General features: G+C 41.4%; 1 protein-coding gene across 1 annotated transcript in view; it reads right to left on the bottom strand.

The window, feature by feature from the left end:
* NYAP1 (neuronal tyrosine phosphorylated phosphoinositide-3-kinase adaptor 1) overlaps nt 1-24,675 on the bottom strand; it is a 59,269-nt gene that overhangs the window by 2,060 nt on the left and 32,534 nt on the right. Inside the window, exons 6-7 of the mRNA XM_063446079.1 lie at nt 20,177-20,365; nt 12,714-12,793 (exon numbers count right to left, since the gene is read on the bottom strand). Of these exons, the coding sequence (XP_063302149.1) occupies nt 12,714-12,793; nt 20,177-20,365 (269 nt within the window). The remainder of the gene's footprint in view (nt 1-12,713; nt 12,794-20,176; nt 20,366-24,675) is intronic.

The raw sequence follows: 24,675 nt of genomic DNA, 5'->3' as shown, positions 1-24,675 counted from the left end.
CGGGTCTTTCTTTAGAATAGGGGCAGCTCCGGTCTCCTTCAACACTGACACTCCAGTGCATATTATTAAAAGATTGGGCAGATGGAAATCCTCAGTCTACAACCGATATATTCCTCATCCCGAGAAAGAAATGAGGAAAGCTTTTAAAAGTTTGGCTTTGTAAATTTGATGCAATAATAAACACAGGTTACTGGCTATGGGGGGGATAATGTATAATAAACACAGGTTACTGGCTATGGGAGGATAATATATAATAAACACAGGTTACTGGCTATGGGAGGGATAATGTATAATAAACACAGGTTACTGGCTATGGGAGGATAATGTATAATAAGCACAGGTTACTGGCTATGGGAGGATAATGTATAATAAACACAGGTTACTGGCTATGGGAGGATAATATATAAGAAACACAGCTTACTGGCTATGGGGGTGATAATGTATAATAAACACAGGTTACTGGCTATGGGAGGATAATGTATAATAAACACAGGTTACTGGCTATGGGATGGATAATGTATAATAAACACAGGTTACTGGCTATCGGGGATAATGTATAATAAACACAGGTTACTGGCTATGGGAGGGATAATGTATAATAAACACAGGTTACTGGCTATGGGAGGATAATGTATAATAAGCACAGGTTACTGGCTATCGGGGGATAATGTATAATAAACACAGGTTACTGGCTATGGGAGGATAATGTATAATAAACACAGGTTACTGGCTATGGGGGGATAATGTATAATAAACACAGGTTACTGGCTATGGGAGGGATAATGTATAATAAACACAGGTTACTGGCTATGGGAGGATAATGTATAATAAACACAGGTTACTGGCTATCGGGGGATAATGTATAATAAACACAGGTTACTGGCTATGGGAGGGATAATGTATAATAAACACAGGTTACTGGCTATGGGAGGATAATGTATAATAAACACAGGTTACTGGCTATGGGGGGATAATGTATAATAAACACAGGTTACTGGCTATGGGAGGATACTGTATAATAAACACAGGTTACTGGCTATGGGGGGATAATGTATAATAAACACAGGTTACTGGCTATCGGGGGATAATGTATAATAAACACAGGTTACTGGCTATGGGAGGATAATGTACAATAAACACAGGTTACTGGCTATGGGGAGGATAATGTATAATAAACACAGGTTACTGGCTATGGGAGGATAATGTATAATAAACACAGGTTACTGGCTATGGGGGATAATGTATAATAAACACAGGTTACTGGCTATGGGGGGTTAATATATAATAAACACAGGTTACTGGATATGGGGATAATGTTTAATAAACACAGGTTACTGGCTATGGGGAATAATGTATAATAAACACAGGTTACTGGCTATGGAGGATAATGTATAATAAACACAAACACACACACAAAAAAAAGAATGCAGCTTCAGAATTAATCTAAATTGTATGCTGTCTAGGAGGTGGGAGGGTCTGGGAGGGAGGGTCTGCTGCTGATTGGCTGGAATGTGTCTGCTGACTGTGAGGTACAGGGTCAAAGTTTACTCAATGATGACGAATAGGGGGCGGACTGAACATCGCATATCTCGCCATCCATGGCGAATGCGAACAAGCTATGTTCGCCAGGAACTATTCGCCAGCGAACCGTTCGGGACATCACTAGACAGAATACCACGTAAAGTGTCAAACGTCATAATTTTTACACCTATGACTTCCCCCTTTATACGCAGTTTGGATTTCCTGTGGAAAAACTGCACTCTTCCAGGTAAAACATTATAAATAAAATATATACTATAAAATATATACTATATTTTTACATGAGTGAGCAGAGAGAACCTTGCTGATATATACGAAAAAAACAAACAAGAATTGTCTCTCTTGCTGCCCTCTTGTGGATACTTACACACCCATACCTGGTCGGAAGCCGGTGTGTCTATCATTCTCATTGAGAATATAATCCCTTAAATGCACATATGGTGGGATTACCTTGACTAGTACCCTTATCTCACATAAAAAACATCTTCTAAACTATTCTTGTACTGCCTCTTGAACATCTACATATAAGGTAGCTTTACACTGGCGCTAGACAAGGACTTGTGTCCATTTTAGAAGCACCAAAAAGCTCCAAGTGGATTGAATGTCTTCATAAGACAATATTGACCCTGTGACCAGTGGCGTACATACCGGGGTCGCAGGGGTCGCGGCTGCGACCGGGCCCGGCCCACCAGGGGGCCCGGCCGCCCTGCGACCCAGGTATGTACCCACAGGGCCAGCCTCTTCTGCTGGGGGGCCCAGGAGCCGGCCACCTCCGGGCCCCCCCGAGGCTGGCCCTGCTGTCAACCGGCTGGCTGGCGGGCGCGCGAGGGAGCACTCTCCTCTGAGTGCTTCCTCTTCAGCTCCCTCGCGCACCGCACTGATGCCGGAGCCGGAAGATGACGTCATCTTCCGGCTCCGGCATCAGTATGCGGCGCGCGAGGGAGCTGAAGAGGGAGCACCCAGGGGACAGTGCTCCCTCGCGCGCCCACCAGCCAGCCGGGTGACAGCAGGGCCAGCAACACCACTGGACCCCAGGGAATCCCCCCAGCTCTCACACAGGTAAGGAGGCTGGGGGGATTAAATTTAAAACAAAATAAAAACAAAACGTGTGATTGTGTTAGTGTGAGTGATTGTGTTAGTGTGAGTGTGTTAGTGATTGTGTTAGTGTGAGTGATTGTGTTAGTGTTAGTGAGTGTGTTAGTGTTAGTGAGTGTGTCAGTGTGAGTGTGTTAGTGAGTGTGTTAGTGTGAGTGTGTTAGTGTGAGTGTGTTAGTGTGAGTGTGTTAGTGTGAGTGTGTTAGTGTTAGTGAGTGTGTTAGTGAGTGTGTTAGTGTGAGTGTGTGTGTGTGTGTGTTAGTGAGTGTGTTAGTGTTAGTGAGTGTGTTAGTGTGTGTGTGTGTGTTAGTGTGTGTGTTAGTGTGAGTGTGTGTGTGTGTTAGTGAGTTTGTGTTAGTGAGTTTGTGTTAGTGTGAGTGTGTGTGTGTGTGTGTTAGTGAGTGTGTTAGTGTTAGTGAGTGTGTTAGTGTGTGTGTGTGTGTTAGTGTGTGTGTTAGTGTGAGTGTGTGTGTGTGTTAGTGAGTTTGTGTTAGTGAGTTTGTGTTAGTGAGTGTGTGTGTGTGTTAGTGAGTGTGTGTTAGTGAGTGTGTTAGTGTGTGTGTCTGTTACTGAGTATGTTTGTGTGCGTCTGTCTGTCAGTAAATGTGTGAGTCTGTTCATGAGAGTGTGTGTGTGTGTGTGTGTGTGTGTCTAAAGCACTTACCTTTCTCCAGCGCCGGGCTCCCTTGGCGCTGGGGATCTCTTCGTCCCGATCCGCCTCTCAGCTCCGAATGCACATGTGTGGCAAGAGCCACGCGCGCATTCAAACCGCCCATAGGAAAGCATTACTCAATGCTTTCCTATGGACGTTCAGCGTCTTCTCACTGATTTTCACAGTGAGAATCGCAGAAAATCCTCTAGCGGCTGTCAATGAGACAGCCACTAGAGGCTGGATTAACCCTCAGTGAAACATAGCAGTTTCTCTGAACTGCTATGTTTTCAGCTGCAGGGTTAAAACTAGAGAGACCTGGCACCCAGACCACTTCATTGAGCTGATGTGATCTGGGTGTCTGTAGTGGTCCTTGAAGTGTATGTGTTTATGCATGCACTGGCGTACATACCGCGGTCGCACGGGTCGCAGCCCTGCTACCAGGTGCCCGCCGCCATGTGTTGCGGCCCCAGCCCGCGCAGAGTAAGCGCAGGGGGGGGGGGGGGCCACGGATCAGTTTTCGCACCGGGGCCCCATGGGTTGTGTGTACGCCACTGCCTGTGACAAAACCCCTATTTTGCCTTCCCAGGAGCCATTCTCTTCCACAGTTTGGGAATCCGTTTAAACTTTGTTTTTTTTTTATATTCTTTATTTTTGTTGTGCGAGCATTACATCCAGCTTGAATAGGCAAAACAAGCCCAATGGCAACATAACATAACATCAATATGGCATATATAATAACTGCACCTTTTTAAATGGTAAGAGTCAAGTGTAAAATAGAACCAGATTTTTTAATTATTAGGAGAGTAGTTTCCATATGGACAATAGGGTCATCAGTGGCATAGATACAGTTGAATTAGAGTAAGCATTCAAAAAGGAGGTCTGATGTGCATTAGCATATCGAGGTGGTTGGTGGTATCTAGTGAGAGCTGAGCCCCCTAAAGGATAAGGTCGGTGTGCCTGTGTTGTAGAGATACAGGTAAACAGCAGTGATTGGCCATGTGGAGGCCTGCGAGATTAGGTAGTAGGGACCAATACATGGCCTAGACTACCATAGGCAACAAAAATGAACAGAGGGTACTGATGTGGTACCTAATGTATCATACAAACAGCTCCTCAATAATACACTAAGTATGATATGGGCTGATTGAAGCTCGGGGGAGGGGGGGGAGTTGGTAAAGTGGAGACAGCTTTTCCAGGTGTCTGTGGTGGGTGACCGTGGGGGTGACCTGCCATACAAAATCAGATAATCCCTTCTCTGTGCCTGGGAGATAATTGGATCAGAAACTGTACTAATCTAATCCAATTATCTCCAAGCACAGAAAAAACATACTTTTTCCAAAACAACCCAAAAGTTCCATAAAAATAAATAAAACAACACATCCCCTGATAGCCCTAATCTGGGTGACCAATATATCCAAAAATCACCCAGATCAGTTCAGGGTTTCAGGAATTTCCTGGAAGTCATTTGTTTGACCGACTGCCCACATGGTCCCATGCCCAAAACTATTCCATAGTATCAGGACTAGTGGTCAGTCTAGTTTGGTTTAAAAACGAACAAACTACCCATAGTCAATGGTCTTACCCTGGAGCTTGTTTGCCTTGTTCAGACGAACGATTCCACCGAACAAAGCTCTTCTAACTTGTGTAGAACCGAACGCAGCGATAATGGAAGTCCAGCGGTGTTCAGGAGTTTCTGTGTCCAAATTTAGTTCCATGAGATTCATCCCCAAACACCGCTGCCTGCGTTCATGCGAACAAGATGGCCGCCACCTCGTGGTTGTCCATAGGAATTGCGGCCACCCAGATGAACACTTAGAACACTAAGGTGGAAATTTTTACTATGTAGCAATTAGGCTTAGCAGGCTCCAGGGAGGTCTCCGGTTTGTGCGGCTGTAGGGTTCCCGAACCACATAGTCCAAATACACGAACGGAGACTTGTATATCACATTATACAAGGTCCATAGTCTGTGGGCAGGAGGCTGGCAAGCAGGCTCCTCCAGGAACGTGTGGCAAACTCATTTGAAATGGGGAGTTTGTCACACATCTTCCCCTTCCTGGGGAGTGGCATCCCCGGTAGTTCTGGTACCCAAAAAGGACAGAACTAATAGGTTCTGTGTGGACTATCATAAACTTAATGACAAGACTGTGACAGACGCCTAACCGATGCCCCGAGTAGATGAGCTACTTGATCGCATAGCCAGGGGAAATGACTTAACTACCATTGACCTCTGTAAGGGTTATTGGCAAATTCCCCTGGCCAGTTTGTACCAATTTAAGGTTATGCCGTTCAGGATGAAAAATACCCCAGCCACGTTGCAGCGCTTGGTGGATAGACTCCTTGATGGCTTCCAGGACTTTACTTGTGCATATCTAGATGACATAGCGATCTACAGTGGGTCCTGGGAGGGGTAGTTCAATTAGGGATGGTCCTGGATCAGATTCAGGCCGCAGTCCTGACTCTGAATCCAGAGAAATGCTATTTGGGATGGCATAAGTTCAGTATCTGGGTCACCGGGTGGGCTGTGGAAAGCAGCATCCAGAGCAAGCCAAGATAGAGGCAGTTGTGGACTGGCCCACACCCCACACCAAGACCCAGGTCCTAGCTTTTCTGGGCACTGATGGGTACTATAGGCGATTTGTACAGGACAGCACGATTGCTAAACCCCTGACAGACCTGACTAAGAAAAAAAACCCAGACAGGTCCTGTGGTCTCCCCACTGTGAAGCAGCATTCCAGACTCTCAAGAATGCACTAACTAATGCTCCTGTCTTGGTTGCCCCAATCCCTAACAAACGCTTTATCGTCCATACAGACACTTCCATATTCGGGCTAGGGGCAGTTCTCAGCCAAGTAGGAGAAGACGGAGGGGAACATCCTATTGCCTACATCAGCAGAAAGCTCCTACCACGAGAGGTCAGCTATGCAGCCGTGGAAAAGGAGTGCCTGGCATTAAAGAAATTGACTCCCTCCCTACCTCTCTGGTTACTGATCATAACCCACTGGTGTGGCTAAACCGGGTCTCAGTGGACAATGGCAGGCTGTTACTGTGGAGCCTGTCTTTACAGCCATTTAACTTCACCATCGTTTACAGACCGGGGAAGCAAAACGGCAACGCCGATGGGTTATCAAGGCAGACAGACCTCAGCCCAGAATAACTTCAGTTCTGGACAGCCTTAAGGTGCCCTGAAAAGGGGTCAAACCGTGTCTGCCAGAGTGTTCCGCAATGAGGGAGCCATGTTATAAAAGTCCCCTCTGTTTGCTACAACCCTGTTACTTTGTTGCTATTTTGTTGCTTTTGCCAGAACAGACAATTTTCATCCCCATGGCATTCGCATACCGTTAGTGGGATCTGAGCGCTTTTTGTATATTTTGTGCGCTCAGATCCAAGCTGTCTAAGGATGGGTTGAATGTGGTATTTAAAGACTATGGTGTAAAAGTTATACATTTTTATTTAGTTTTCGTGCATCTATAAAAGTGACATTATTTCATATACCTGCAGATAACTGAGTTACTGTAACCGTTGAGACCAATTATCTCCAGGGTAGGAGGGAGTGTTTTGGAAAATGTACTTTGTTTCTATTGGCTGTTACACTTTGTAATCATGTGTACCATCAGGTCCAGAGGGGTGTTCCTCTGGCCTGAAAATATGTATTTAAGCCGTGCATGAATGCTCATTAAACCAGTTCTTCTTACCCTCAACTCGCAGCCTCGACTTGTGTTGTAGGGAAAGGCGTTATGCTAGCTTATTATTGGCTAGTGGGATATCTACACTTACAGGATTATTGCTGGATATTGTTTGGAACTTCGCTCTTGCTCTCCAAGATCGGGAATCAGGACATCGAAGCGGCCCAACCTTCAGCTAGCCTGGAGGCAACCGTAACAAGAGCTTAGTATCACTGTGCACAACTTAGAAACTGTTCCAACACTGCCATACTGTTTGGCCGTTTATACAAGTTTATTTTTCCTTTGGTATCTAAGTTTATCTTATACTCGTTACAATGTATCCTTTAAGACATCACTACTATCCTTACCACCTGGACTATTCATATCAACTATCCTTCTCTGCTAACAAGGTCTTTTTAGACCACTTTACTGCATGCAGCCGAGATTAGTCATTTGAAACAATTAGAATAATTCACACCCACTCAGAAAGATATACAAAGTATAAAATAAGTATACCACCTATTGTAGATATAGGTATGGTGGTTACATCTGTAAAACAAATGGGACATACATAGTGCTTTCCATATAGGTAACAACAAACAATTCTAATGTATGAGGATTGAACTCACAAAGATGGAGCCTCATAGGCTCTATGTACTTCACCCTTGGGTGCCTATCCAGGCTCTCGGTAAATTCCGGTTGAAGAACTCGAAATCCACGGATTCAAGTGTAAATATAGAGCACTGAGGAAGGCCCTATCAAGGGCTGAAACGCGTTTGCACTTTACTGGACTTTTATTGGGACTTTCTTTTGGCGGTATTGTTATATTGTTATATGCTGTGGTATTCTACTGCTTTTAATTTTCGGCCATAATTGCGGTACAATACTGTGCTGTATTCTATACTTATATCTGCCTACTTTGTCCCTATATATTAATATTTCATTATTTAATAAATCTATATTTACACTTGAATCCGTGGATTTCGAGTTCTTCAACCGGAATTTACCGAGAGCCTGGATAGGCACCCAAGGGTGAAGTACATTGAGCCTATGAGGCTCCATCTTTGTGAGTTCAATCCTCATACATTAGAATTGTTTGTTGTTACCTATATGGAAAGCACTATGTATGTCCCATTTGTTTTACAGATGTAACCACCATACATATATCTACAATAGGTGGTATACTTATTTTATACTTTGTATATCTTTCTGAGTGGGTGTGAATTATTCTAATTGTTTCACTTTATCTTTAGGTGTTAAGGGATTACACCTTTTTTTCACACTCACTTCAATTGTCTATTTAAAGTTGGAAGCGCCTACACAACTGTACACTTTGTGTATATTCTGTTTGCAAGATTAGTCATTTGCAGGGCCGGACTGGGAAAAAAATTAGGCCCGGGCATTTTTCAATCAGAGCAACCCCCTAAGAAGGGGGCGGGGCCACAGAGGGTGTGAGCATGTTGGTTCAATGCGCAGAGCCGCGCTGAAGAGCTCTGGCATTAGAAAAAAGGCCCTAAATTTGTTCTGCGCAGCGCAAGCAAATTTAATAACATGCTTGCGCTGTGTTTGCTTTTAAATTGTCTCTGGTGTCTCCACAAGTGGGATACCAGAGGGCAAAAGGGCCAGGAACGTGTATGGTGCATGTGTTTGGAGCCTGCTTGAGGGATTGCGTGTATGTAGAGTGTGGTGTGGTATTGTGTAAATAGGTCAATTTCATTTGTGTTTGTGGTGTAATATGTGTGGCTAGGGGCTGTAGAGAGTGTGTGTATAGGGGGCATAGTGTTATAGGGGATGTAGCGAGTGTGTGTATACGGGCTGTAGTGTGTGTGTGTATAGGTGACGTAGTGTGTGTAGGGGTTGTAGAGAGGGTGTGTTTAGAGAATGTTGTATGTGTTTGCTGACAAGGAATGTAGTGTGTGTGTAGGTGGTGCAGTGTGTGTGTGTGTGTGTGTAGGAGTTCTAGTGTGTAAAGGACCCAGAGTGTGTATAGGAGATTGTGTGTGTGTGTGTGTGTATAGAGGATTAAGAGTGCATATAGGGTAAGGGATCTAGCGTGTATCTGGAGTGTAATGTGTGTAGTGGTGCAGTGTGAGGGGTGCTGTAGTGTGTGTGTGTATATATATATATATATATATATATATATTTGGACGTATTGTATGTGTGAGGGGCGCAGTGTGTGTGTATGTAAGAGGGGTGCTGTGTGTGAGGGTGTTTTTATCTGCCGTCACATTCTAGGTTTCTAATTGTCTTTGTTAACTCACTGAGGGTTATTTTATATATATATATGTGTGGGAGTGTGCTGTGTGTGTGAGCGAGGGTGCGCTGTGTGTGTCTGAGGGTGCTGTGTGTGTCTGGGTGCTGTGTGTGTCTGGGGGTGCTGTGTGTGTCTTGGTGCTGTGTGTGTCTGGGGTGCTGTGTGTGTCTGGGTGCTGTGTGTGTCTGGGGATGCTGTGTGTCTGGGGGTGCTGTGTGTCTGGGGGTGCTGTGTGTGTCTGGGGGTGCTGTGTGTGTCTGGGTGCTGTGTGTGTCTGGGTGCTGTGTGTGTCTGGGGGTGCTGTGTGTGTCTGGGTGCTGTGTGTGTGTCTGGAGGTGCTGTGTGTGTCTGGGGGTGCTGTGTGTGCCTGGGTGCTGTGTGAATGTATTTTTTATTTAAATTAAAATATATATTTTTTTATTAATAATAAAAATTAAAAAAAAGTTATATCCCCCCTCCCTTCTTACCTTTAGCCTGGGAGGGGGGATATAACTTTTTTTTTATTTTTATTATTAATAAAAAAATATATATTTTAATTTAAATAAAAAATACATTCACACACGCACACACAGCACCCAGGCACACACAGCACCGGGGGGGGGAGGAGCCTTTATGCCTGGGAGGGAGAGCCATGCTGCCTTCCCTGGTGGTCCAGTGGTGAGAGTGAACTCTAGCCTGCAGGCTAGAGTTCACTCTCGCGAGATCTGAGCGTTGCCGTGGTAACCGTGGCAACGCTCAGACCTCGCGAGAAGATCCGGCGGAGCTGCTGACTAGAGCTCCGCCGCTCCTCTCTCCTGCCTCCCTCCCTCTCCTGCCGGCGGCCGCATCTCAGTGTCTCTGGGCCTGTGAGGGAGATCTCTGATCTCCCCACCGGCCCATGGAGGCACACAGCGGGGCCGGCGCTCGGGTAGCGCTGGTCCTGCAGGGGCTGGCAAGGGAGATCCTGTGATCTCCCCTGCCGGCCTCTGCCCCACGGCCATCGCGGCCCACCGGGCATTTGCCCGGTATGTCCGATGGCCAGTCCGGGCCTGGTCATTTGTATAGACCACAGGACTTGTCACTTGGACATAGCATGTCCAGCGTCTAATTATTATAAGGCGCTTTGTCACCTATCCCTGAGACAGAGCATGGGATGAACGCTCCTTCTATATTCTGAACCTGACTTTAAATATATATATGAGAGATCAGTCTACATATTCTGGTTTAATACAATAGTATATACTACAGATACTGATCTCCATATATACACATGTATATAATATCACATCCTATATCATAGTCTATACAATCACATCCTATACCACCCTCTAATATTTAATATCACATTCTATATCACCGTTTATAATATCACAGACTATAATATCACAGACTATAATATCACGGTCTATAATATCACAGTCTATAATATCACAGACTATGAAATCACAGACTATAATATCACAGACTATAATATCACAGACTATAATATCACATTCTATATCACGGTCTATAATATCACAGACTATAATATCACATCCTATATCATAGTCTATAATATTATATCCTATAACAGAGACTATAATATCACAGACTATAATATCACATTCTATATCACCGTTTACATTATCACAGACTATAATATCACAGACTATAAAATCACAGACTATAAAATCACAGACTATAATATCACAGACTATAATATCACATCCTATATCATAGTCTATAATACCACAGACTATAATATCACATTCTATATAATATTATATCCTATATCACGGTCTATAATATCAGTCTATAAAATCACAGTCTATAATACCATTTTCTATAATATACAAGATAGATAAATTGGCGCAAAACCTCTATGAATAGACAGTGGGTATAAACAGCAGCACCAACAATATACCCTGGTAAAATGGTAGACAGTAATATAAGAAGAGAAAAGTGCTAGTGCGCATAAAACATATAAAGACCCCTCCAATCAATAAAAGTGACTCGCAATATGCAAACAGTGATAATATAAAAAAATCCCAAATGACCACGTGATCGACATACACGGAAGTGATTGTGATACATCCACCGGCGAGAGACAGCACTCCGAACGGGAGAAGGATCAGAGCTTTATCCTCTTTACAGCATCAGATCCCCATATGGTGTGGTGAGCTTGCGGTGGACTTTGCCGTTTTTATGTTTGCTGATTGGAGTTTCTTTATGTGAATACATTTTTACGTCTGACACAGTGGTCACCAGAGCATTTCCTTTTGATCCCACGCACCCAAGGGGCTGATCCTCCCTGGGCATGATAGCCATGAGTGGGGCTTATACCACTCTCCACTTGTGAGTCTTTTATCTTTAGAGATAGTTTTATATATTTTTATATTAATAACTTTATTGCACTAGGAGTGCTTCTTGTTGTTCCCCCTCCTTTTTTGTCTCCTTTATTATAGTATCCAGCTGTATTTACTGGCAGGCTATAAGTATACACCTGTCAGTGTTTGGTTTTACACACCTTTTTGGGGATTTTTTTTATATTATCACTGTTTGCATATTGCGAGTCACTTTTATTGATTGGAGGTGTCTTTATATGTTTTATGCGCACTAGCACTTTTCTCTTCTCATTGTCTATAATATCACTGTATATATATTATCACAGACTATAATACTATAATACCACCGTCTATAATATCACAGTCTATATAATATCACAGACTATAAAATCACAGACTATTTTACAGTCTATAACATCCAATATCACAGTCTATAATCTCACATCCTATATCACAGTCTATATTATCACAGTCTATATTATCACAGTCTATATTATCACAGTCTATATTATCACAGTCTATATTATCACAGTCTATATTATCACAGTCTATAAATTCACAGTCTATATTATCACAGTCTATATTATCACAGTCTGTAAAATCACAGTCTTTAATAACTTTTTATATATTCATGTATATTAAAGGAAGGGTGACATATTTCAGTGTTTTAGGAAAGTGGTCGTGGTATGTTATTAGTAAATGTATTTTCTAATGGAAGTTGGAACATGTCACATCCCTCCTCTACCACAGACAGATATCCCAGAGCTGCACATTGTCTAACGGAAGCTGGGCGTGCATCATATGGAACGTATCTTATTGTACTCCTACTATTCTTCACGATATAGTTAATGGAGGCACAGAAGGCCTTATCTCCTGCCTGCAGTATGATGCTATATTGGGAGTTGGTCTCTTGATTAACCCTCCTTGGTGACCTTTTACTGATTCTTGTAGTAGATATGGCTTTCTGCCTAGAATGTTATGGAAAAGCGATCCTGTCAATAAACAGATCATATGAGATTAGCTGGTTACATGCAGAGGGTGACTAAACGGTGATTCTGAGAACGAATGAGCAAGCTTTGGGGACATTGAATCTGGGATTTATCCTGACATGTTAGGTAACGGTTCCATGGACTCCATGGGTTCTACACATTGCTACCAGTCGCTAAAAGTAATACATTGAAAGAATCGTCCAGGGCGCGTTTGATACCTGATTTTGCCTTTGGATAGATGTGTGACGGACTCCTGAAGTGGAAGCAGATCGGCCGAGTCGATAACTGCCACCAAAATCTGTAAATACACAGATAACAAAACAAGGACGCAAAATAGCAGAGTGGTTAGCATAGGTTAAATGAAAGGTCACGGACAAAGCCCAGTAAACATCTAACACAGAGTCTTCCCATCTCAATCAGCATTAAATTAAAACTGTGCGTAATAAAGACAGCAAACGACACAGAGGTTTATTACAATGAGCCATTGCATTTAATCATTAACACTTCTAAAACCTCCTGTCTTCCGATCATAAAACATGGCCCTCTGTTACAAACACACACTGAAACCTCCTTTCTTAAAATCTTAAAACATGCCTAATTGTTCCTTTCTTGTGATATGGACGTTTACTATCAAAAGTATACATATAAAAACAAAACTGAGCCTTTTAGTACACACACATATCATTTTTTCTCCCCCCTCCTGAATGGTATATACACCTCATTCTCGGTCCTCTACCAGAGGCCTGGGAGTCTGAGGGTTCTGCGCAGTATCTTAGCTGTTCCTAGAACTGCCCTCTACTGGACAGCGATCTCAGATGTCCCACCTGGAATCTGTTGAAGCCACTCTCCTAACTTTGCAGTCACAGCTTTTTTTTCTCTGTTGGTGGGCTTTTCGACCTTTGGTGATTATATATTATGTGATGAATTAACCTCCCTCTGAATCATCCCATCCCTAATCTAGATTCAGGTTAATGTATATCTCGCCAGCATTTCAAATGGACCACGAGGGACTATTTCATGTTTGGAGTGGGAGACCAGGGTGGGCTATTTAGAGAAATTTAAGCCAACTTAATAATAGCAATTTATACAACTAAAATGTAATTTAGAACAATAACTATGGCCTTAATTTAATATTCTGAAATCATTCAATAGTGTTAGAAAAATGTCCCAATGATATCTACAGAAGTCACTATTAAAGTCTGGACATTTTTGTAGATAAATCATTTGGAAAGCTTTTTAAATTGAGGCCAATGTATCTTATTTACACAGACTTTAGCTTAATGAAGCAGTTTGGGTATATAGAACATGTCCCTGCAGTCTCACCTTGTTTATACAGCCCTAGCCACACCTCCCTGCATGTGACTTAAGCAGCCTTCCTAAACACTTCCTGTAAAGAGCCATCTAATGTTTACACTTACTTTATTGCACATCCTAATTCATTTAAAAAATGTTTTATCTCCTGCTCTGTTTAATAGCTTGCTGGAGCCTCCTGTGCGTAGCTCAAGTTTAATTAACATAGCAAGAGATTAAAAAACAAAAAACAAAAAACACACTGTGCTGTAAGATCTGACATCTGCAGGAGCATGATGTATACAAAAACGAATTCCTTACTCATTGTGGGTAGGAGTGCATGGTCAGTAGGATGCATTGAGGGTAAAAGTTCATGTTCAGTAAGATGCATTGTGGGTAAGAGTTCATGGTCAGCAAGATGCATTGTGGGTAGGAATGCATGGGCAGTGGGGTGCGTTATGCATTAAATGACCTGCTGGATCTCCAGATCAAATTACGGAGTTGCGACAATCTGGTCAAACTTCATTGAGGTCCTTGATTTCAAGACCATCAAACAGAGCACTATTTGGATGTGTGATAGAGGAGGTGGTGAAGCTTTAAACAACACCCATGACTTGGGGGAGCTCCATGTAACCAACAAAGAGCACAGTCATCAAAGGTGACCAGGACTTTCCACTTAGCACTATAGAATTTTGCATGGAGGATGCTCACAGCCTGGTCAAAACTCATCATGCTGACTATTCTAGACTAGGCACCTCCAATCTGATCACTTTTTGTATTGAAAATGTCTCGAAAACAGATATTTGAGGGAGGCACTCATTTGGGGTTATGGGTACCTATGTTTTAGGGATGAATTGTTGTACGACACTGAGGTGTCTGGCTGTTAATAAAGTTAACTCTTTAGGTACAGACACCCAAGTACTAGGTGTTGTGAAATGTAATTGTTCTCCTGTTAGGGATCGAGGTAAATGCGACAAACACTCCAATAAAGGACCCTTGTTTCACTCTTACATTAACCCTCGGCTAATGATGAAGGATAATAATAACAATAAAAACAAAGTATTTAACCAGGAAAGGTACATTCAGATTACTCTGGTTTTAAAGTACGTTCTGGGGATGTTACCTTAGCCCAACATCCAGGGGTTGTCACTATTACCCAATTAAATGGTACTCATTTTATCTACCTCAGAAGGATGAAGGGCTGAATAAACCCTGGCGGGATTTGAACCTGCAACCCAAGGGTGAGCTATATTCACTTGGGAGCTAAGGCGGAAAGGAAGTCCTTGGCCGTGGGGAAGGAAGTCCTTGGCCGTGGGGAAGGAAGTCCTTGGCCGTGGGGAAGGAAGTCCTTGGCCGTGGGGAAGGAAGTCCTTGGCCGTGGGGAAGGAAGTCCTTGGCCGTGGGGAAGGAAGTAATTGGCCGTGGGGAAGGAAGTTCTTGGCCGTGGGGAAGGAAGTCATTGGCCGTGGGGAAGGAAGTCCTTGGCCGTGGGGAAGGAAGTCATTGGCCGTGGGGAAGGAAGTCCTTGGCCGTGGGGAAGGAAGTCCTTGGCCGTGGGGAAGGAAGTCCTTGGCCGTGACACTCTGGTCCCCTGCGAGTACACAACCTATAACTTGTGTTAGCCTTTTTTCATATGATGCTTAATTTTTTGTACATTTGTGTTAAAGATTTAGAAAATTACAACATAACCCCATTGAGACAAAGCACGGCCACTGCAAACATTGCAAATCAAGAGGAGAAATCGAAACATTGCTTGATATAACCCTCTAATTATTTACAAGTCAAAAGATAAACGTACAGTTCATTTAATGTCCAATAGGGGGAGGCAGATATCAAACAGTAATTCAGTATTATTATTATTATTAACTATATTATCCAATGACTTAGATGGAGTCATTAAATAATAAGAGGGGTACATGGAGTAATGGGAGGAGTTATAGCAAGGGTTATATGTAGTAATAGGAGGAGTTATATGGAGGGTTATTAGGAGTAATATGAGGGGTAATATGAAGTAATAAGAGGTGTTATAGGGAGGATCATGTGCAGTAATAGGAGGTATTATAGAGACGCTATATTGAATAATAGGAGGGGTAATATGGAATATTAGGAGGAGGTATAGGCAGTGATATTGAGTAATAGCAGGAGTTATAATGTTACATGGAGTAATAGGAGGAGTTATAAAGCGGTTACATGGAGTAGTAGGAGGTATTATAGAGAGGCTGTATTGAATAATAGGAGGAGTTATAGGCAGTGATATATCGAGTAATAGGAGGGGTTATAGGGAGGTTATATGGAGTAATAGAAGAATTTATAAGGAAGGTTATAAGGAGGAGTTATAGGGAGACTCTATGGAGTAATAGGAGGGGTTATAGGGAGGTTATATGGAGTAATAGAAGAATTTATAAGGAAGGTTATAAGGAGGAGTTATAGGGAGACTCTATGGAGTAATAGGAGGGGTTATAGGGAGGTTATATGGAGTAATAGAAGAATTTATAAGGAAGGTTATAAGGAGGAGTTATAGGGAGACTTTATGGAGTAATAGGAGGGGTTATAGGGAGGTTATATGGAGTAATTGAAGGATTTATAAGGAAGGTTATAAGGAGGAGTTATAGGGAGACTCTATGGAGTAATAGGAGGGTTATAGAGAGGTTATATGGAGTAATAGAAGGATTTATAAGGAAGGTTATAAGGAGGAGTTATAGGGAGACTCTATGGAGTAATAGGAGGTGTTATAGGGAGGTTATATGGAGTAATAGGAGGGGTTATAGGGAGGTTATATGGAGTAATAGGAGGGGTTATAGGGAGGTTATATGGAGTAATAGAAGGATTTATAAGGAAGGTTATAAGGAGGAGTTATAGGGAGACTCTATGGAGTAATAGGAGGTGTTATAGGGAGGTTATATGGAGTAATAGAAGGATTTATAAGGAAGGTTATAAGGAGGAGTTATAGGGAGACTCTATGGAGTAATAGGAGGTGTTATAGGGAGGTTATATGGAGTAATAGAAGGATTTATAAGGAAGGTTATAAGGAGGAGTTATAGGGAGACTCTATGGAGTAATAGGAGGGGTTATAGGGAGGTTATATGGAGTAATAGGAGGGGTTATAGAGAGGTTATATGGAGTAATAGAAGGATTTATAAGGAAGGTTATAAGGAGGAGTTATAGGGAGACTCTATGGAGTAATAGGAGGGGTTATAGGGAGGTTATATGGAGTAATAGAAGGATTTATAAGGAAGGTTATAAGGAGGAGTTATAGGGAGACTCTATGGAGTAATAGGAGGGGTTATAGGGAGGTTATATGGAGTAATAGAAGAATTTATAAGGAAGGTTATAAGGAGGAGTTATAGGGAGACTCTATGGAGTAATAGGAGGGGTTATAGGGAGGTTATATGGAGTAATAGAAGAATTTATAAGGAAGGTTATAAGGAGGAGTTATAGGGAGACTTTATGGAGTAATAGGAGGGGTTATAGGGAGGTTATATGGAGTAATAGAAGGATTTATAAGGAAGGTTATAAGGAGGAGTTATAGGGAGACTCTATGGAGTAATAGGAGGGGTTATAGAGAGGTTATATGGAGTAATAGAAGGATTTATAAGGAAGGTTATAAGGAGGAGTTATAGGGAGACTCTATGGAGTAATAGGAGGTGTTATAGGGAGGTTATATGGAGTAATAGGAGGGGTTATAGGGAGGTTATATGGAGTAATAGGAGGGGTTATAGGGAGGTTATATGGAGTAATAGAAGGATTTATAAAGAAGGTTATAAGGAGGAGTTATAGGGAGACTCTATGGAGTAATAGGAGGGGTTATAGGGAGGTTATATGGAGTAATAGAAGAATTTATAAGGAAGGTTATAAGGAGGAGTTATAGGGAGACTCTATGGAGTAATAGGAGGGGTTATAGGGAGGTTATATGGAGTAATAGAAGAATTTATAAGGAAGGTTATAAGGAGGAGTTATAGGGAGACTTTATGGAGTAATAGGAGGGGTTATAGGGAGGTTATATGGAGTAATAGAAGGATTTATAAGGAAGGTTATAAGGAGGAGTTATAGGGAGACTCTATGGAGTAATAGGAGGTGTTATAGGGAGGTTATATGGAGTAATAGGAGGGGTTATAGGGAGGTTATATGGAGTAATAGGAGGGGTTATAGGGAGGTTATATGGAGTAATAGAAGGATTTATAAGGAAGGTTATAAGGAGGAGTTATAGGGAGACTCTATGGAGTAATAGGAGGTGTTATAGGGAGGTTATATGGAGTAATAGGAGGGGTTATAGGGAGGTTATATGGAGTAATAGGAGGGGTTATAGGGAGGTTATATGGAGTAATAGAAGGATTTATAAGGAAGGTTATAAGGAGGAGTTATAGGGAGACTCTATGGAGTAATAGGAGGTGTTATAGGGAGGTTATATGGAGTAATAGAAGGATTTATAAGGAAGGTTATAAGGAGGAGTTATAGGGAGACTCTATGGAGTAATACGAGGTGTTATAGGGAGGTTATATGGAGTAATAGAAGGATTTATAAGGAAGGTTATAAGGAGGAGTTATAGGGAGACTCTATGGAGTAATAGGAGGGGTTATAGGGAGGTTATATGGAGTAATAGGAGGGGTTATAGAGAGGTTATATGGAGTAATAGAAGGATTTATAAGGAAGGTTATAAGGAGGAGTTATAGGGAGACTCTATGGAGTAATAGGAGGGGTTATAGGGAGGTTATATGGAGTAATAGAAGGATTTATAAGGAAGGTTATAAGGAGGAGTTATAGGGAGACTCTATGGAGTAATAGGAGGGGTTATAGGGAGGTTATATGGAGTAATAGAAGAATTTATAAGGAAGGTTATAAGGAGGAGTTATAGGGAGACTCTATGGAGTAATAGGAGGGGTTATAGGGAGGTTATATGGAGTAATAGAAGAATTTATAAGGAAGGTTATAAGGAGGAGTTATAGGGAGACTTTATGGAGTAATAGGAGGGGTTATAGGGAGGTTATATGGAGTAATAGAAGGATTTATAAGGAAGGTTATAAGGAGGAGTTATAGGGAGACTCTATGGAGTAATAGGAGGGGTTATAGAGAGGTTATATGGAGTAATAGAAGGATTTATAAGGAAGGTTATAAGGAGGAGTTATAGGGAGACTCTATGGAGTAATAGGAGGTGTTATAGGGAGGTTATATGGAGTAATAGGAGGGGTTATAGGGAGGTTATATGGAGTAATCGGAGGGGTTATAGGGAGGTTATATGGAGTAATAGAAGGATTTATAAGGAAGGTTATAAGGAGGAGTTATAGGGAGACTCTATGGAGTAATAGGAGGTGTTATAGGGAGGTTATATGGAGTAATAGAAGGATTTATAAGGAAGGTTATAAGGAGGAGTTATAGGGAGACTCTATGGAGTAATAGGAGGTGTTATAGGGAGGTTATATGGAGTAATAGAAGGATTTATAAGGAAGGTTATAAGGAGGAGTTATAGGGAGACTCTATGGAGTAATAGGAGGGGTTATAGGGAGGTTATATGGAGTAATAGGAGGGGTTATAGAGAGGTTATATGGAGTAATAGAAGGATTTATAAGGAAGGTTATAAGGAGGAGTTATAGGGAAACTCTATGGAGTAATAGGAGGGGTTATAGGGAGGTTATATGGAGTAATAGAAGGATTTATAAGGAAGGTTATAAGGAGGAGTTATAGGGAGACTCTATGGAGTAATAGGAGGGGTTATAAGGAGGTTATATGGAGTAATAGAAGGATTTATAAGGAAGGTTATAAGGAGGAGTTATAGGGAGACTATGGAGTAATAGGAGGGGTTATAGAGAGGTTATATGGAGTAATAGAAGGATTTATAAGGAAGGTTATAAGGAGGAGTTATAGGGAGACTATGGAGTAATAGGAGGGGTTATAGGGAGGTTATATGGAGTAATAGAAGGATTTATAAGGAAGGTTATAAGGAGGAGTTATAGGGAGACTCTATGGAGTAATAGGAGGGGTTATAGGGAGGTTATATGGAGTAATAGGAGGGGTTATAGGGAGGTTATATGGAGTAATAGAAGGATTTATAAGGAAGGTTATAAGGAGGAGTTATAGGGAGACTCTATGGAGTAATAGGAGGTGTTATAGGGAGGTTATATGGAGAAGAAGGTAAAGTGGGGGTTATGGACTAATATTAGGGTGTATTGGGAGGGTTATATTTAGCACTAGGAGTAGTGATAGTTATAGGGAGTTTATATGGAGTAATAATAGGGTGTATAGGGAGTGATAAAATGGAGTTATAGGGAGCATTATAAGGAATAATAGGAGGAGCTTTAAGGAGGGTTATGGAGTATATGTAGGAGTTATAGGGAGAGGTCCCAGCTCATATAATAAAGAGTTCATTACAATATGGTGTAATATATACAAATTCTACCTGAATTGCGGTGACAAGCTGGAAAGGTTTGGCATGGTACCGGGAGACCCGTTCGTCCCACACCACGGGCAAGTGCACTGTCCAGACTTTGTTGGCTCCTCACAGGAATTCCTGATCCTACTGGTGTGTGACATCCCTTCTCTGGTCTGCACGGAGTTCCATTCCACACCCGAGACGCTTCTGGAAGAGCTATGAAAACATGGACAAATGCATGCTTAAACTCCCTCACTGTAATAACCTCTACCACTTCAGCTGGAAGGCTATTCCATGCATCCACTACCCTCTCGGTAAAGTAATACTTCCTGATATTATTTTTAAACCTTTGCCCCTCTAATTTAAGACTATGTCCTCTTGTTGTGGTAGTTTTTCTTCTTTTAAATATAGTCTCCTCCTTTACTGTGTGATTCCCTTTATGTATTTAAATGTTTCTATCATATCCCCCCTGTCTCGTCTTTCCTCCAAGCTATCCATGTTAAGATCCTTTAACCTTTCCTGGTAAGTTTTATCCTGCAATCCATGAACCAGTTTAGTAGCCGTTCTCTAAACTACCGTATCTCTAAAGTATCAATATCCTTCTGGAGATACGGTCTCCAGTACTGCATACAATAGTCCAGGTGAGGTCTCACCAGTGTTCTGTGTGGCTGAACATACTGTTTATTAGGACTGTTTGACTTTTATCACATTCAGGAGTTATCAAACACAAACCCACTTGGTTCGGCAACCGAATGGGGACTCCCCCTGGCTGTACCTCATTAGAACACTGGAACATCGATTAACCAATACGTGTGTCACCCGAACACAGGTAGCGTGAACATCGGGGAAACTCTACCGCTACCTGCTCCCTGCCCCCTGCCCCGAACAGCTAGAAGAGCGCTCTTTGGGAGAAAGAGACTATCAACCAGGGGAAGCATTCAATGCCTGGAAGCAAGGGAATACCTTTGACAGTGTTCGTACAGGAACCCCCGAACGGAGACCGGCCGTTGCTCTATGGAACTGTTTTGGGCTTCAACCTTGTGGCCGGCTGGTCAGAACTTTACCCTGGTGGCGATTCTATTCTAACGAACAGATCTGAATGCTATTTGGCCAACTTGGGCACTCAGATCAACTTGTGGAGTTCCTGTAGATATTGGGAAACTTTGGGGGGATTGTATATATATTTTGAATGTTTCCCTGTAACTGAGACATAATTGAGTTACAATTTTCAGACTCAATTATCTCCCAGACACAGGGACGCCAGGGAGTGGCTTGCTATATTTCTGTATGGAGAACCCATGCTGGGGGTCTGGCTATAAATTGAGCATGTTGTGCTCTGTATAATGATACTGAGTATCTATACACTGATAATGAACACCGCACTCTGTATAATGAAACTGAGTATCTATACACTGATAATGAACACACCGCTCTGTATAATGATACTGAGTATCTATACACTGATAGTGAACACACCGCTCTGTATAATGATACTGAGTATCTATACACTGATAATGAACACAGCGCTCTGTATAATGATACTGAGTATCTATACACTGATAATGAACACACCGCTCTGTATAATGATACAGAGTATCTATACGCTGATAATGAACACCGCACTCTGTATAATGAAACTGAGTATCTATACACTGATAGTGAACACACCGCTCTCAGAGTATCTATACACTGATAATGAACACACCGCTCTGTATAATGATACTGAGTATCTATACACTGATAAGCTCTGTATGATGATACTGAGTATCTATACACTGATAATGAACACACCGCTCTGTATAATGATACTGAGTATCCATACACTGATAGTGAACACACCGCTCTGTATAATGATACTGAGTATCTATACACTGATAATGAACACACCGCTCTGTATAATGATACTGAGTATCTATACGCTGATAATGAACACAGCGCTCTGTATAATTATACTGAGTATCTATACACTGATAATGAACACACCGCTCTGTATAATGATACTGAGTATCTATACACTGATAATGAACACAGCGCTCTGTATAATAATACTGAGTGTCTATACACTGATAATGAACACACCACTCTGTATAATGATACTGAGTATCTATACACTGATAATGAACACAACGCTCTGTATTATGATACTGAGTATCTATACGCTGATAATGAACACAGCGCTCTGTATAATACACTGATAATGAACACAGCGCTCTCTATAATGATACTGAGTATCTATACACTGATAATGAACACAGCGCTCTGTATAATAATCGGAGTATCTATACACTGATAATGAACACACCGCTCTGTATAATGATACTGAGTATCTATACACTGATAATGAACACAGCGCTCTGTATAATGATACTGAGTATCTATACGCTGATAATGAACACCGCACTCTGTATAATGAAACTGAGTATCTATACACTGATAATGAACACACCGCTCTGTATAATGATACTGAGTATCTATACACTGATAGTGAACACACCGCTCTGTATAATGATACTGAGTATCTATACACTGATAATGAACACAGCGCTCTGTATAATGACACTGAGTATCTATACACTGATAATGAACACACCGCTCTGTATAATGATACCGAGTATCTATACGCTGATAATGAACACCGCACTCTGTATAATGAAACGGAGTATCTATACACTGATAGTGAACACACCGCTCTCATAGTATCTATACACTGATAATGAACACACCGCTCTGTATAATGGTACTGAGTATCTATACACTGATAATGAACACACCGCTCTGTATAATGATACTGAGTATCTATACACTGATAATGAACACAGCGCTCTGTATAATGATACTGAGTATCTATACGCTGATAATGAACACCGCACTCTGTATAATGATACTGAGTATCTATACACTGATAATGAACACACCGCTCTGTATAATGATACTGAGTATCTATACACTGATAATGAACACAGCGCTCTGTATAATAATACTGAGTATCTATACACTGATAATGAACACACCGCTCTGTATAATGATACTGAGTATCCATACACTGATAGTGAACACGCCGCTCTGTATAATGATACTGAGTATCTATACACTGATAATGAACACACCGCTCTGTATAATGATACTGAGTATCTATACACTGATAATGAACACACCTCTCTGTTTAATGATACTGAGTATCTATACACTGATAATGAACACACCGCTCTGTATAATGATACTGAGTATCCATACACTGATAGTGAACACGTCGCTCTGTAGAATGATACTGAGTATCTATACACTGCTAATGAACACACCGCTCTGTATAATGATACTGAGTATCTATACACTGATAATGAACACACCTCTCTGTATAATGATACTGAGTATCTATACACTGATAATGAACACACCGCTCTGTATAATGATACTGAGTATCTATACGCTGATAATGAACACCGCACTCTGTATAATGAAACTGAGTATCTATACACTGATAATGAACACACCGCTCTGTATAATGATACTGAGTATCTATACACTGATAGTGAACTCACCGCTCTGTATAATGATACTGAGTATCTATACACTGATAATGAACACAGCGCTCTGTATAATGATACTGAGTATCTATACACTGATAATGAACACACCGCTCTGTATAATGATACCGAGTATCTATACGCTGATAATGAACACCGCACTCTGTATAATGAAACTGAGTATCTATACACTGATAGTGAACACACCGCTCTCAGAGTATCTATACACTGATAATGAACACACCGCTCTGTATAATGATACTGAGTATCTATACACTGATAATGAACACACCTCTCTGTATAATGATACTGAGTATCTATACACTGATAATGAACACACCGCTCTGTATAATGATACTGAGTATCCATACACTGATAGTGAACACGTCGCTCTGTAGAATGATACTGAGTATCTATACACTGATAATGAACACACCGCTCTGTATAATGATACTGAGTATCTATACACTGATAATGAACACACCGCTCTGTATAATGATACTGAGTATCTATACACTGATAATGAACACACCTCTCTGTATAATGATATCGAGTATCTATACACTGATAATGAACACAGCGCTCTGTATAATGATACTGAGTATCTATACACTGATAATGAACACACCGCTCTGTATAATAATACTGAGTATCTATACACTGATAATGAACACATTGCTCTGTATAATGGTAATGAGTATCTATACACTGATAATGAACACGCCGCTCTGTATAATGGTAATGAGTATCTATACACTGATAATGAACACAGCGCTCTGTATAATGGTAATGAGTATCTATACCCCCTTAAGGACAGAGCTTCAGAAGCTTGTCTTTCACTTAATGACAACGGCATTTTTTGCTGTTTGCGTTCAACTGCAATTTGCATTTTACTAATTTATTGCACCGACGCATATTATATACCGTTTTTTAAAGGACAGAAAGGGCTTTAATTTGATGTAACATATATATATATATATACCAAACAAAAGCAGAATATAT

The sequence above is a fragment of the Pelobates fuscus genome, chromosome 3 (assembly GCF_036172605.1).
Source record: "Pelobates fuscus isolate aPelFus1 chromosome 3, aPelFus1.pri, whole genome shotgun sequence".
In the NCBI taxonomy this organism is placed as follows: domain Eukaryota; kingdom Metazoa; phylum Chordata; class Amphibia; order Anura; family Pelobatidae; genus Pelobates; species Pelobates fuscus.
This window is presented reverse-complemented; position numbering and strand designations above follow the sequence as displayed.